Here is a 14,151-nt window from a genome sequence, read left to right on the forward strand (position 1 = left end):
AGGGGAAACCGTAATAGAAACTTGGGCAACGCAATCTATTTCAGCATGGGCTAGTGTCGCCTGGCTGCCGGTTCAATCAAAAGCACGGGGACCTGGCTGATAAGGCGAGAGAGGAACTGTTCTGGAAGTAACAGCGTGGCAGTTCCAGGAAGGCCTCTCTCTCTGGTGCACCCAAACACTGTAGGTAGAATAGGGGTCAAGAAACTCTGGTCCTGGAGGGCAGCCGTGGGTGCAGGCTTTTGTTCTAGCTCAGCACCAATACAACTCATAATGTACTTCTGTAAACTGAGGTTAATTTGACAAGAGCCTAGATAGCGCTGATGTAAGTTTAAGGCTGGCCTTGAGACAGGTTTGAAACATCTTTGGCACAATAAACAAAAACAATTTACCGCAAGCTAGTAATAGCAATTCTGCAGCCCTCTCGAATTGCATCCCAACAGCTTTTGTTTTTATTTTATGTAAGGCCTACACAGATGCAAATACAAGGTGACATGATTCATCCAGCTACGGATAGAAACAATGTATTATATAAAGACTATGACTGACCAAAATACAAGTACAAGCACCCCTTTTGAGACCTTGCTGTTATGAACATTTCCAGCAATCATTTAGCTGCAGTTCGACACTGTGTTTCCATCAAGGGAGAACGCCTACCTCCCTACAGTGTCAGAGTGCTTCAACCTACACAAACACACATTATTTAGACCTCGCTGTTTGTTTTCCCAGTGTTACTTCCTGCTTAGCTTATTTTAAACAGACCTCCGGGGTCGTCTCCATATTCAAATGAACCTGTGTGGGTACGGCAAAAAAAGAACCTTGCTTGCAGCTAATTTAGCTGACAAGTACAGGGAGACAACTCGATAATAGAGGCAAGCAGGCAGGGCTTTGAAACTCATTAAAGCACTAGGAGAAGAGCAGAGAATGAACTCAGGCTGAACTTCTCTTTGCTGCTGAAAAGGGGTTGGTGTCCTGGAGGGACGGTGCCAGTTCCTTACTCTTGTTTATATCTCAGTGGCTCGAGGAATATAGACACCAGGTTACATCACTTCCTGTCTAGCCAACAATACAACTCAACACTCATATCACCTCTCTTCTTGATTACGACATCATCAGTCATGCTATGTCGTTAAATCCATTTTAAGTTGTGCATTATAAACTCAAAAAACATGGATAGTTTAGGCATATCAACAATCCTATGCAGCATCCTCCTCAAGCTGGGTGTGTACATTAAGCTATTCATCATAACCAGGAAAATGTTACCCACCTCACTAAAGTGCCTCAGTCACAGCTGTTACAGCCAATTTAGCATCACTACTTAGTCATGTGGTAATGACACTAAATAAAGGTTACTTTAACTAGACCACAGTTTCCTTTAATTATTCTGCCCAGAATTACTCGCTCTTCATAACAGCTATGATTAACATCAGCTTTTACTGTGAAAACACACACTGTAGGGCTCTGTACTGTACACCTCCCCACTGGCCATATACAGTACATACACAATACTACATCTTTCCATACGCAGCAAAATTAACACCTCAAAACATGCACTATACATAAAGTCGTTCACAACATGTTCTTGCCTGTTTGACAACATTAGGGACTGGTTTCCCGTTCACATATTAACCCTAGTCCTGGACAACTCATGTTCAGAGTGCTTAGTGTCACCATTACATTTTTATTATCATGTTAACACCATGGAGACCAGAGTGTTAGTCAACATCAGAATGTTGAGTGTCCCAGTGACGTTTGGGCCCACAGTGTACAGATCCACACACGCAGTTGTCCTGACTCCTAACCCCAACCCATTATCCCTTTCTGTCTCCTCGACCCCTTACCCCTGGGGAATAGTTCTCTATTAACCTGCCTGTTTTTCGGTTGGACTGACTAACCCTTATCTGCCTCCTTGGTTGAATCTTCCTCTCCTTCTCTCCCCCTTTTCCCCCTGTGAACTCTCTACCCAGTTTCAAAGCCTATGACTGAAACTGTGCTTTGTGTGTGTTTGTTGCCTACAAGCAGTTGTTTCTCTGTGGCTTTAGGCGTGTGTTTCAGGCCACTGTTTGGTGACGCTATGGTTCTTCCAGAGCTGCTTTTCTATCCAGACAGTTAATGTTTGTTTCGGAGTTATGTTAGGGATTGGCTCTGGAATACAGTAGCTTTACCAGGTGCTGAATGGTGAATGACCTCTTTATTCTCTTTACTTTATTCCTGATGCAACTGCATGTGAAATGTCCCACTGCATGTAGTGCCATGCTTGATTTGATGGTGGATGAGGCTATCAGACACTACTTGAACTATGTCTATTTCAAAGCAGTTTGAAATAGAAAATGTGTCTTTAAACTGTATTATCGCTCATGTTTTGACAGATAATATCTTGGTTTTCAAAGTCAGCGTTGAGTGATTTACTGAAATATTATGGCAAATTGGTCTCTACTTGCCAGGTTCTAAGGGATTGTACAGTTGTGGCCTAAAGTTTTGAGAATGACACAAATATACATTTTCACAAAGTCTGCTGCCTTAGTTTGTATGATGGCAATTTGCATATACTCCAGAATGTTATGGAGAGTGATCAGATAAATTGCAATTAATTGTAAAGTCGCTGTTTGCCATGCAAATTAACTGAATCCCCAAAGAAACATTTCCACTGCATTTCAGCTCTGCCACAAAAGGACCAGTTGACATCATGTCAGTGATTCTCTTGTTAACACAGGTGTGAGTGTTGACGAGGACAAGGCCGGAGATCACTCTGTCATGCTGATTGAGTTCGAATAACTGACTGGAAGCTTCAAAAGGAGGGTGGTGCTTGGAATCATTGTCCTTCCTCTGTCAATCATGGTTACCTGCAAGGAAACAAATGCCATCATCATTGCTTTGCACAAAAAGGGCTTCACAGGCAAGGATATTGCTGGCAGTAAGATTGCACCTAAATCAAACATGTATCAGATCATCAAGAACTTAAAGGAGAGCGGTTCAATTGTTGTGAAGAAGGCTTCAGGGCGCCCAAGAAAGTCCAGCAAGCGCCAGGACCGTCTCCCAAAGTTTATTCAGCTGCGGGATCGGGGCACCACCAGTACAGATCTTGCTCAGGAATGGCAGCAGGCAGGTGTGAGTGCATCTGCACGCACAGTGAGGCGAAGACTTTTGGAGGATGGCCTGGTGTCAAGAAGGGCAGCAAAGAAGCCACTTCTCTCCAGGAAAAACATCAGGGACAGACTGATATTCTGCAAAAGGTACAGGGATTGGACTGCTGAGGACTGGGGTAAAGTAATTTCTCTGATGAATCCCCTTTCCGATTGTTTGGGGCATCCGGAAAAAAGCTTGTCCGGGGAAGACAAGGTGAGCGCTACCATCAGTCCTGTGTCATGCCAACAGTGAAGCATCCTGAGACCATTCATGTGTGGGGTTGCTTCTCAGCCAAGGGAGTGGGCTCACTCACAATTTTGCCTAAGAACACAGCCATGAATGAAGAGTGGTACCAACACATCCTCCGAGAGCAACTTCTCCCATCCATCCAGGAACAGTTTGGTGACGAGCAATGTCTTTTCCAGCATGATGGAGCACCTTGCCATAAGGCAAAAGTGATAACTAAATGGGAACAAAACATCGATATTTTGGGTCCATGGCCAGGAAACTCCCCAGACCTTAATCCCATTGAGAATTTGTGGTCAGTCCTCAAGAGGCGGGGGGAGAAACAAAACCCCACAAATTCTGACGAACTCCAAGCATTGATTATGCAAAAATGGGCTGCCATCAGTCAGGATGTGGCCCAGAAGTTAATTGACAGCATGCAAGGGTCAACACTGCAAATATTGATTCTTTGCGTCAACTTCATGTAATTGTCAATAAAAGCCTTTGACACTTATGAAATGCTTGTAATTATATTTCAGTATTCCATAGTAACATCTGACAAAAATATCAAAAGACACTGAATCAGCAAACTGTGGAAATTAATATTTGTGTCATTCTCAAAACTAACTATGTTATTTGTAATGAGGGATACTTGGAGAAAATCGGATCTCTCTGAAATTAAAATGGATGGCCTTCCCTTCAGTAAAATATATTTTTATCTGACCCTCCCTGAACATTTGAAAAAAAAAAACTCCCCAATACCCAAAATAATAATTAAAATATTAAGTGGATAGCAAAAAACATGCTTACCGTTTACCCTCACTCTTAGGACAGACAAGAGCCTTTTTTGTAAGAATTACAATGCAAAGTAGCCAGAAGGTAGTGGATTCTCAAACCACCACAGACAAGGGTGTGTGAAAAGATATCCATTATAATAAAAGCACTGCATGAATCTATCCTCTTATTCACTTAGTCTATGAAAAAAATGCCTTTTATAAATGCATTTCTATGCAATTCTATGTCATTTTTATGAAAATGACTGGAGACTTGCAGAATATTTTTTTTATACCACAAGAGAGCATGACAACGAATGAATGCATGCTGCAGCACCGAAGCCATTTAGATTTAAATTCTGGCTATTGTTAAAAAAGAGGATAGTCGGCTTAGGTCTAAGGCACTGCATCGCAGTGCTTGAAGCATCACTACAGACTCGTTTCGATCCCAGGCTGTGGCACAGCCGTCCTTGATTGGAAGACCCATGAGGCGGCGCACAATTGGCCCAGTGTCGTTCGGGTTAGGGGAGGGTTTGGCCAGCTGGGATTTCCTTGTCCTATCGCACTCTAGCAACTCCTTGTGGTGGACCGGGCGCCTGCAAGTGGAGTCTGGTCGCCAGTTGGACGGTGTTTCTGCTTACACATTGGTGCGACTGGCTTCTGGGTTAAGCGAGCAGTGTGTCATGAAGTATTGCAGCTTGTTTTGGAGGACACATGGCTCTAGGCCTTCACCTCTCCCGAGTACGTGGGGTAGTTGCAGTGATGGGACAAGACTGTAACTACAAATTGGATATCACGAAATTGGGGAGAAAAAAGGGGTAAAAGTACCACAAAAAAATAGGATAGTCTAAGTTAGGAACAGTGCTAAAGTGATCAACTGTTAAAATGTATCGCAACAGAACCAGATACAACTGAAGTATCTGATCATCATTGAATTCGAGAAAAAGCCACTCATTGTTTAACACCGCAGCCACATAACAGGTAGGCCTATATGAACAGTCTATATGAGAAACTATCATTTCCTAATTTATTATATTTTATTCCATGATATTGTTGTTACACTAAACCCTCCCCGTGACTGAAATTTGAAAAAGCATGACCATCCCCCATTTTCCTCCAGGTAACTAATGTGTACATTTCGATCTCTCCATTAGCACCTTATTTAATTTTTTGACTAGTATTCAACACAAGTCTCCTCAGTGAAACCTCTTGATGCTCTACATGCATCACCACACTTCTAATAAAATGGCATCATGTCATTAGCACTCTTTTTCAATTGGACTGAACCAGTTACATTACAGCGTATCATATTACCTCGTGTGTGCATAAATCAAGCCGCGTCCAATTGGTTGGGCACTGATGTGTAATATTATGCATATTCTTAATAATGAGAGTACATGATTGAATTCATTCACATGAACACCCAGAACCCCTTTTGCACACGCTCACACACCACAAACACAGAGCGTTAACTGTGTTCATCATTACCCAAGCATCAGCTATTTGAACTGTCAAGTACTCCGAATTTTAGTTAGCAGACTCCTGTTCGTGTCTAATTTTGAAAACACTCACAGTGCTTGTAGTATATCAGCCGATGATTTGTTGTTGTGTTTTCCACAGCAGAAAATACATCTCTGGCATTAGTTGGGGTTAATGGTTGCCTGCGAAGCCTGGGGCCATTTTGACTCATTGCAGCGCTATGGAATGAAGTACCCTTTAATGGAACTATTACATTCTCCCTTCAGCTGTAGAGAAACAGAAACTAATCAGGCTATTTTGGAACGTCTTTACTTGATGCAAATATAGTACTCAGGAGTCGTTTCCAGTGCCTTGCTACAGTACCTTCAGAAAGTATTCACACCCCTTTTTTAACATGTTGTTGTGTTACAGCCTGAATTTTCGAATGGATTAAATTTAGATTTTTGGTCACTGGCCTACACACAATACCCCATAATGTCAAAGTGGAATTATGTTTTTTGAAATGTTTACCAATTCATAAAAAATGTAAAGCTTTTAATCTTTAAGGACTGGGGAGTTTTTCAAGATAAAAATGAAACATAATGGAGCTAAGCAAGGCAAAATCCTAGAGGAAAACCTGGTTCAATCTGCTTTCCACCAGACACTGGGAGATTAATTAACCTTTCAGCAGGACAAAAACCTAAAACACAAGGCCAAATCTACACCTGGAGTTGCTTACCAAGAAGACCATGAATGTTCCTGAGTGGCCACGTTACTGTTTTGACTTAAATCTACTTGAAAATCTATGGCAAGATGTGAAAGTTGATGAAGAGTTCTTGAAGAGCTTGAAGAATTCTTAAAATTATGGGCAAATGTTGTACCATCCAGGTATGGAAAGCTCTTAGAGACTTGCCCAGAAAGACTCACAGTAATCGCTGCCAAAGGTGTTTCTACAAAGTATTGTCAGGGGTGTGAATACTTAATTAAATTAAATATTTATTTTTTAAATTTTCAATACATTTTGCACATTTCTAAAAACATGTTTCCATTTTGTCATTACTGGGTATTGTGTGTAGATGGATAAGAAAAATAATACATTTGATACATTTTGAATTCAGGCTATAACACAGCAAAATGTAGAGTAAGTACAGGGGTATCAATACTTTCTGAAGGCACTATAAGTGCCATCTTGAGCAGTGTATTGACACAATAGAGCAGCAGTGTATTGTCACAATCTTTAAAGGGATAGTTCACTTTGAAAACAACATTTGCGTACTGTACCTTGGAATTGTCCCAAAGTCGAGCCGTGCCTATATTCCAACATTCCATGCCATAGTTAGGTATCAGCAATCAAGATTACCAAAAGCACCGTAGTATCCCAGCTCAATAATCGGTTGCTGTCCAGTTTATCCTAAATCCCTGATTCTCAAGACCATCCATTTGGCAACCAACACTGCAGATGGCTAACTGATTCTATGCATGCAGTAGAATAAAGCACAGCATGACGCTGATACACTTCTGAGGTATGTAAAGTAGTAGTTCATTTGGGCATTTTATGGAAATAAATGAATCTGTATGATTTATATAGCTATCGGTTTTAAGCATCTCAGAGAAGGGTTAGATGTGAGTCAAAGGTGAAAACCCCTGCTTGCGTTGTTTGTGTTTCACTTCTTTTGTTTTTGTTTGTTTTGGAGTTATTTTATCACCTGCCGAAATAGCACTTCACACTCCAGAATCGCTCCTCGCGCAACCCATCCCCAATTAGTGAAACACAGAACAGACTACAGGTTGCGTATCGCTTTAGCTCAGTTACATAATGCACAGCCTTGTCTATTTTTACCATTATGGTAAAGAGCGTCAAGCGGGGTCCTTCTACGTACCAAAACACAGCTGCTTCTGAGAGCGAGGCTTCAAAACCCACCAGGCTGACAATCTGTCACTCACTTTGACACATCTCTCTCTCTCCATCATCATCTCCCAGCCTCCCCCTTACAATCTGCTCCCTGCACATTCTTTCTCACACTCTATTTCTGTCACTTTTTGTCCCCAGCTTTCTGCCACATTCTTTTTCATTTTATTTTCTCTATTTCTCTTGCTCGTCTCTTTTCTGTCCTGTTCCGCTCTCTCTCTTTTCCGTTGCCTGGCAGTTTCTTACTGAAGTTATATTTTCTCTCCCTACTGTATCTCTCTCTCTTTGTCGCTCTCTTCCTCTCCAGCATGAATACTTCCAGCTGTCCCCCCTCTCTCTCCCTTTCTGTCACCATTTCTCCTCTCCTTCCCTCCTGTCAAATCGCAACCATATGTGTGTTTACCTTTTTAGAAGACTTGAGAGTTCTTAATGTGTGTGTGTTCCTGTATGTCACGGATTACACGTATAGTAGGCCTCTGTTCAGCAGAGACCATGCTGAACCCACACTTTGGCTAAAGATATAGCATGACAACCGAGAAAAACAAATGGAAAAACACTGTTATTAACATTATATAAACCATTGAGAGGAGGTTATTGTTGCTTTGAGGAGCTTCAATTATCCTGCGGCACCATATATCTTTATATACCACACCTATATTTTACTAACATTTTTAATGCAACTCTACCACTACAGGTGCAGACAACTCCAATGAATGGTCACATGTTACATTAAAACAGCGCTCTCAAACCTTTTTGTTTCACCTCTTTATCAGAGGTGTCGTACAATATTGGCTCATAAAATGATTCATTTGACCATTTTTAAAGTTATTTTCTTTCAACACTGTCTTGGGGCAATGCTTTATCGTCAACTGTTTGCCTGCATGCTATGCCTCCTGTGCGACATCTAACAGCACACCAGTCCCCCCATGCGATGATTCAGTGGGTATTAATTTCACTGTGACCATGCCACCATATGTCACGCATACGGCCCGATTGAGTCATCCACTCCAGCCCCAAACGTGTTGTGACAGGTTGTGCGTGGGGTTGGAGATCTGCGTATCCCCACTGTGTCGCTTGACTCATAGCTCCTCAGCCATGTGGAACCCTTCAATAGTCATAGGGTCCTGGTCAGGGGTCCCAGATGAGTCACAGGACTGGGAGCTGGGAGCCACAGGGAGGCTGGGGGAAGCCACACAGAGACATGGGCATCCTGGCCTGTATTATTCATAAAACCCCCATGCTGCCACACTGCCTCGGCTCACTCTGACACACTGGCCTAGGACAGATAGGATAAACGAAGCATCGCCATGCCAACGCCATAGAAATACAATGGATATAGCACTTGAATGGATAGAACTCGCGATTTCAAAGCAGCACGTTAAACTTACTCTGTGAATTTAACATTATTGCCAGGAGGATGTGATTGTACAGTATATTGCATCTCTCTATAGGGGAATGACACTCAGTATTCTACTCACTGATGTAGAGCAAATGGCCCAATTGATAGTGATATAGAGCTTTGCAGTGCTCTAAAAGCCTTTACTTCCTGATAGCGCTGAGAGAGAGACAGGGAGCAGACACTTCTCCTGTAACTTTGTGACCTACATATAACTTTCCATCAACGCCAGGCAAAGAGACACTCGTGTCGGCAGCTCCTTCAAGACCAAAGAACCAATCCTTGTTTGATGCTAATTCTGCCCCATCTTCTCTCTGTTTGTATTAAGAGGCTGTCGAAGACAAACGGTAATGGTGACAAGTACCCTTTAGAGTTACTAGCAAAGTGCCAGGAGCTTCAAGGCTGATGTCTGTGCGCCTCTATTGACACATTGAGATTTTCCCCGTTGTGCTTTTGTTACTTGTATAGATTCATGATGAGTTTGTGCTTGAAGCTGCAGTGGAGCTTTGCTACTCATTTCTTCAGCCGTGTGTGTGTGTGTGTGTGTGTGTGTGTGTGTGTGTGTGTGTGTGTGTGTGTGTGTGTGTGTGTGTGTGTGTGTGTGTGTGTGTGTGTGTGTGTGTGTGCATACCTGTTCTCCACATTCAGAAATACCTGAGGACATACTGTGTGTGCACTGCATACTTGTTCTCCACATATATACCTAATGATATACACACACACACTTGACCTAAAAGCTTCTTTTTTTTTAAATAAATGTATCCAAGGTCATTCTGTGCTGTGTTCTGCATGTACTGTAGATTCATGTGAGTTATTATTCACATCTCCCTTTCCCTTATAAATTACAGAATATCTTTCAAATGGTATTGGTATGCTGCCTGCATTTACCCTCACACACTCCAGTTTTCGACCCAACAATGTTTTTCTTATTCAGACAGAATAATGTTTTGGCAACCTATTTGAACAAAACCCATTTAAAGAATTTATGACGTGTAAGACACTGCTGTCATTGAAATTGTTGTACGAGATGTTTGATTCCGCTAAACGCCTAATTGTAAATTCCCTCAGTGAAATTCCCTTCTAATCAAGTGCCCTCACTCTGTTAAAGCTGAAGCATGTGGCAACTCTTTGTAATTTCATCGAAAGAGAGAAACCCTCGACAAGTCTCTCTTGGGCCCAATCATTTAGACCCCCACCCCCCTCCTCATCATCTTCAACATCCCATCACCACAGTTACGTCTAAAGCTGGCACTATCATTGCCCATTACTGCCTAACCTGAGCTCTCATTACGGGATGCAATTAGCCTATTTGAGACACCTGCATTTCTCCTCCCAGTGCGGGCCAATTCTCCTCCCCAGACTTATCAATTTCACAGAGACTATCATTAAGGTTGGAGCAGGGCCTGACACCACAGATGGCAGCAGCCTTTGTAAATGAGCTCTGATTGTGAGAGAGGTGGCTAGTATCACTCCTCCTGTCGAATCTCAGATGCCATTAGGCAAATATAGTGGCAGGGTCACACCATCCAAGGGCGTTTTCATAGTGTTGAGAGAACCTTGAGATTTTCAGGTGCTTAGTTGCGGCAGTTCAGATGTTTTCCCAAACAAAAATTTGAATCAGTCAGACTCTCGTTCAATTAAAGAGTGATGTATTCTATGAGCTAGTTAGTCGAGTTGGTTATTTTTGGCAAGTTCATCGCAGGTGCACTCACCCTGATCCATGCATTTCAAAGCACAGCCAGTGTGAAAGACATCAGTCTCCTGCCAGTGCACCCATCAATATTTAAAGCCCAAACTCATTTTGGAGTTGAGTTCTCACTGACTGGGGAGCTCTTGCCCTCTGCCACTCTTTGCAGTTGGAGACGAAAGATGAGGTCTTGGCAAGAAATAGTTTATTGATTCATTAACAGAGGGAGGAAAGCCAAGGGGCTAGTTCCAACACCTCTGCAATGCTGCTTCCCACGTAGTAGAGCTTCTGTAAACACAATCTGTATTTTCCAGCTGCTGCCTGCTTGACCTCATAGAAATTATAGTCTCTTCTAGGTATCTGGTTTCATTACACTAAAGACCATTTTGTTCTCACTCTTTTTTTCTGTGAAGGTGTCCGACGGCCTCCCGAGATGGAGAAGACCAACCACAGTGTCCACTACACCCTGCTGATCGCCTGTGTGCTGGTGGCCTTTGTCCTTGGAGCCTTCCTCTCAGGCTTTCTGGTCTCCTGCTACTGCAACCACACCGGCAACAAGACCAAGAGGCTGGCCAAGGACCCGGAGGCCCCCATCCCTCACGCCCTGTCCCTACGCAGCCTGGCCAAGCTCAATGGCCTGCTGGACAGCCAGAACAAGGAGGATAAAATGGAGGTGTCCTCGCCCAAGCTCTACAACTCCTTCTTCCAGAACGGGAAGGAGCATCGTCAAGGAGCACCCAGACGGAATGGTGGTCACCACCCAGGGATGACCATGGGAGACCTGGTTCACCCCCATCACCTACACCACTCTTCGGAGCTCTCTGGTCTGCCCACCCCAGACTCCACCCCTGAACTGCCCATCAAGAACATGAAGGCTTTCAAGAACCAGTGGGAGAAGAACCAGAACTGCAACAATGCCAAGGAGCCCAAGTCCCACAACATGGGACAAGGTTCCAGGCCCAGCTCAGGCCTGCTCCACCAGCAGATCTACCCCTACTCTCACAGCTTCTCCAATGGGCAAGCTCTGGCCAATGGGCATGCCTTGGTCGGTGGACCCCAGCACCTGGAGGAGCGCAAGATCCACAATACTGAGCGCATGTTGGTCCAGCAGCCTTACCCCTGCTACCCGCAGAAGGTGATGGAGGTCACATCACTGGACGAGCTGCTCAAACACATCCACGAGGCCAACTCCAGCAAGAACACCCAGGTCATGACTTCATCCGGCCTGTCAGCCAGCGGCGGTTGCCATGGGAGTCAACTAGCTTTTGCCAACCGCATCCAGCCGCACATCCCAGAGACCGAGTCGGCGCCTTACTACAGCTCGTCCACCCTGCCCAGAGACAGCCTGACCCGCCGCATGGACGTACCTCCAGACATGCCCCCTCACCACCAGTCCACCCTGGAGCGGAGGCACTCTTCCCAGAGACACTCACTGATTACCGCTGCCACTAAGATTGCCAACGGAGGGGGTGGTGGAGGGATGGTTCACCGACAGCAAAGCTTCAGCCAGCGTAACGGCCACCAGCACCAACCACCCCCTATGCTGGCTCGAATGAACTCCACCGGCAGCGCCTGCGAGATCCACTACCCGCTCATCCCCAACGGGTACCTGACACGCCAGCAGAGCTACAACGGAGAGCAACAGGAGGATACCGGAGGATACCTCCACCGGGGGGCCATAGTCCGCCGGACCACCTCCCTCAAACCCGATGTCCCTCCCAAACCCCTCTTCATCCCTGCCTCCTCTCCCGTCAACCAACAGGGAAACTTCAACTACTGAGGAGAAAGAGGAGAGGAGGAGAACAGGACAAGAGTGACTGTGCCTCGTCCTCTCCTCTCAATGGGTGAAAAGTGGAAGACGTGCCCTTGATTTTATGGCAGCCATTCTCGCTGTCGACAAACCTCAAACAAACTTGTGATTTCCCCCTTTTTGTCCAATTGAATATCTTTGTACCATATTGGTATTGCTCAACTACTTGCTTATAGAAGGTGAGGGACTATGGTTGGTGAAACGTGACCCCCTTACATTATGCTGCCAATGTCCTCAGTGTGGATTTACCATGCAACTTAGTTATGGAAGGGTTTGCCATTAAACATCGGACATCTTAAGATTCAATCTAGAGCTTCTTGCGATACCTATGAAACTTGCTTTTGCTTACCTTTTATTATGTAGTGTTGACAAACAGTCCTGATCCCCCTAACGTGTTTCTATATATGCATGTGTGTGTATATATATGTGTGTTTATATCTACACCGTATATGTATACATAAACATATGCAGTATATGTATCCCGTGAAATGACATCAACAAAACTCCTTTAAAGGTAGCTCTGTCTTTTTGCCTTACTTTGAAACTGAACCCATTATGTTGAAATACATTGCTGGTTGGTGTTTGGCATCTCAAATAGAAGTTCTCGAAATGAGGTAAGGCCCCGCCTGCCCCTGTTTCAGCATGCTTAGTATGTGGACTAGGAGAATAAGTAATCATTTACCATATTAACAAGTTCATGGTGAATGTACTACTCACATTCAAAAAAAAGGCCAATATGGTGGATACTGACAAGCAAAGGAAACTACTCAAAACAACTATGCTAGGCGGTTCTCTTTTTTGGAAAATGGAGACCCTACTATCCTGCCAAGTCCTGAGAAACAGATGAAAGGCATTAATACAGTCTATGAAGTACGGTCTACTACAATTCCTAAAGAATGTTTTTATCACATTGGTGCTTAGTTGATCCTCATAAATTCTAATATAATTATCATGTATCACACCCAAAGAGGACCAGACACTCAACCCCCAATGTATCAGGATCAAGATCAGACCATCAACCCCCAATGTATCAGGATCAAGATCAGACCATCCACCCCCAATGTATCAGGATCAAGATCAGACCATCCACCCCCAATGTATCAGGATCAAGATCAGGCCATCCACCCCCAATGTATCAGGATCAAGATCAGACCATCCACCCCCAATGTATCAGGATCAAGATCAGACCATCCACCCCCAATGTATCAGGATCAAGATCAGACCATCCACCCCCAATGTATCAGGATCAAGATCAGGCCATCCACCCCCAATGTATCAGGATCAAGATCAGACCATCCACCCCCAATGTATCAGGATCAAGATCAGACCATCCACCCCCAATGTATCAGGATCAAGATCAGACCATCCACCCCCAATGTATCAGGATCAAGATCAGACCATCCACCCCCAATGTATCAGGATCAAGATCAGGATCCACCCCCAATGTATCAGGATCAAGATCAGGCCATCCACCCCCAATGTATCAGGATCAAGATCAGGCCATCCACCCCCAATGTATCAGGATCAAGATCAGACCATCCACCCCCAATGTATCAGGATCAAGATCAGACCATCCACCCCCAATGTATCAGGATCAAGATCAGGCCATCCGCCCCCAATGTATCAGGATCAAGATCAGGCCATCCGCCCCCAATGTATCAGGATCAAGATCAGACCATCCACCCCCAATGTATCAGGATCAAGATCAGACCATCCACCCCCAATGTATCAGGATCAAGATCAGACCATCCACCCCCAATGTATCAGGAT

The 14,151-nt window shown here is 44.2% G+C and overlaps 1 protein-coding gene across 2 annotated transcripts in view; it reads left to right on the top strand.

Moving 5' to 3' along the window:
* LOC135520264 (semaphorin-6D-like) overlaps positions 1 to 13,798 on the top strand; it is a 162,866-nt gene extending 149,068 nt beyond the window's left edge. For both annotated transcript variants that reach the window (XM_064945677.1, XM_064945678.1), the window contains one exon: positions 10,985 to 13,798. In XM_064945677.1, the coding sequence (XP_064801749.1) occupies positions 10,985 to 12,351 (1,367 nt within the window). In that variant the 3' untranslated portion in view covers positions 12,352 to 13,798. The remainder of the gene's footprint in view (positions 1 to 10,984) is intronic.
* The last annotated feature ends 353 nt before the right edge of the window (positions 13,799 to 14,151 follow it).

Source organism: Oncorhynchus masou, chromosome 29, assembly GCF_036934945.1.
Source record: "Oncorhynchus masou masou isolate Uvic2021 chromosome 29, UVic_Omas_1.1, whole genome shotgun sequence".
Classification (NCBI taxonomy): Eukaryota; Metazoa; Chordata; class Actinopteri; order Salmoniformes; family Salmonidae; genus Oncorhynchus; species Oncorhynchus masou.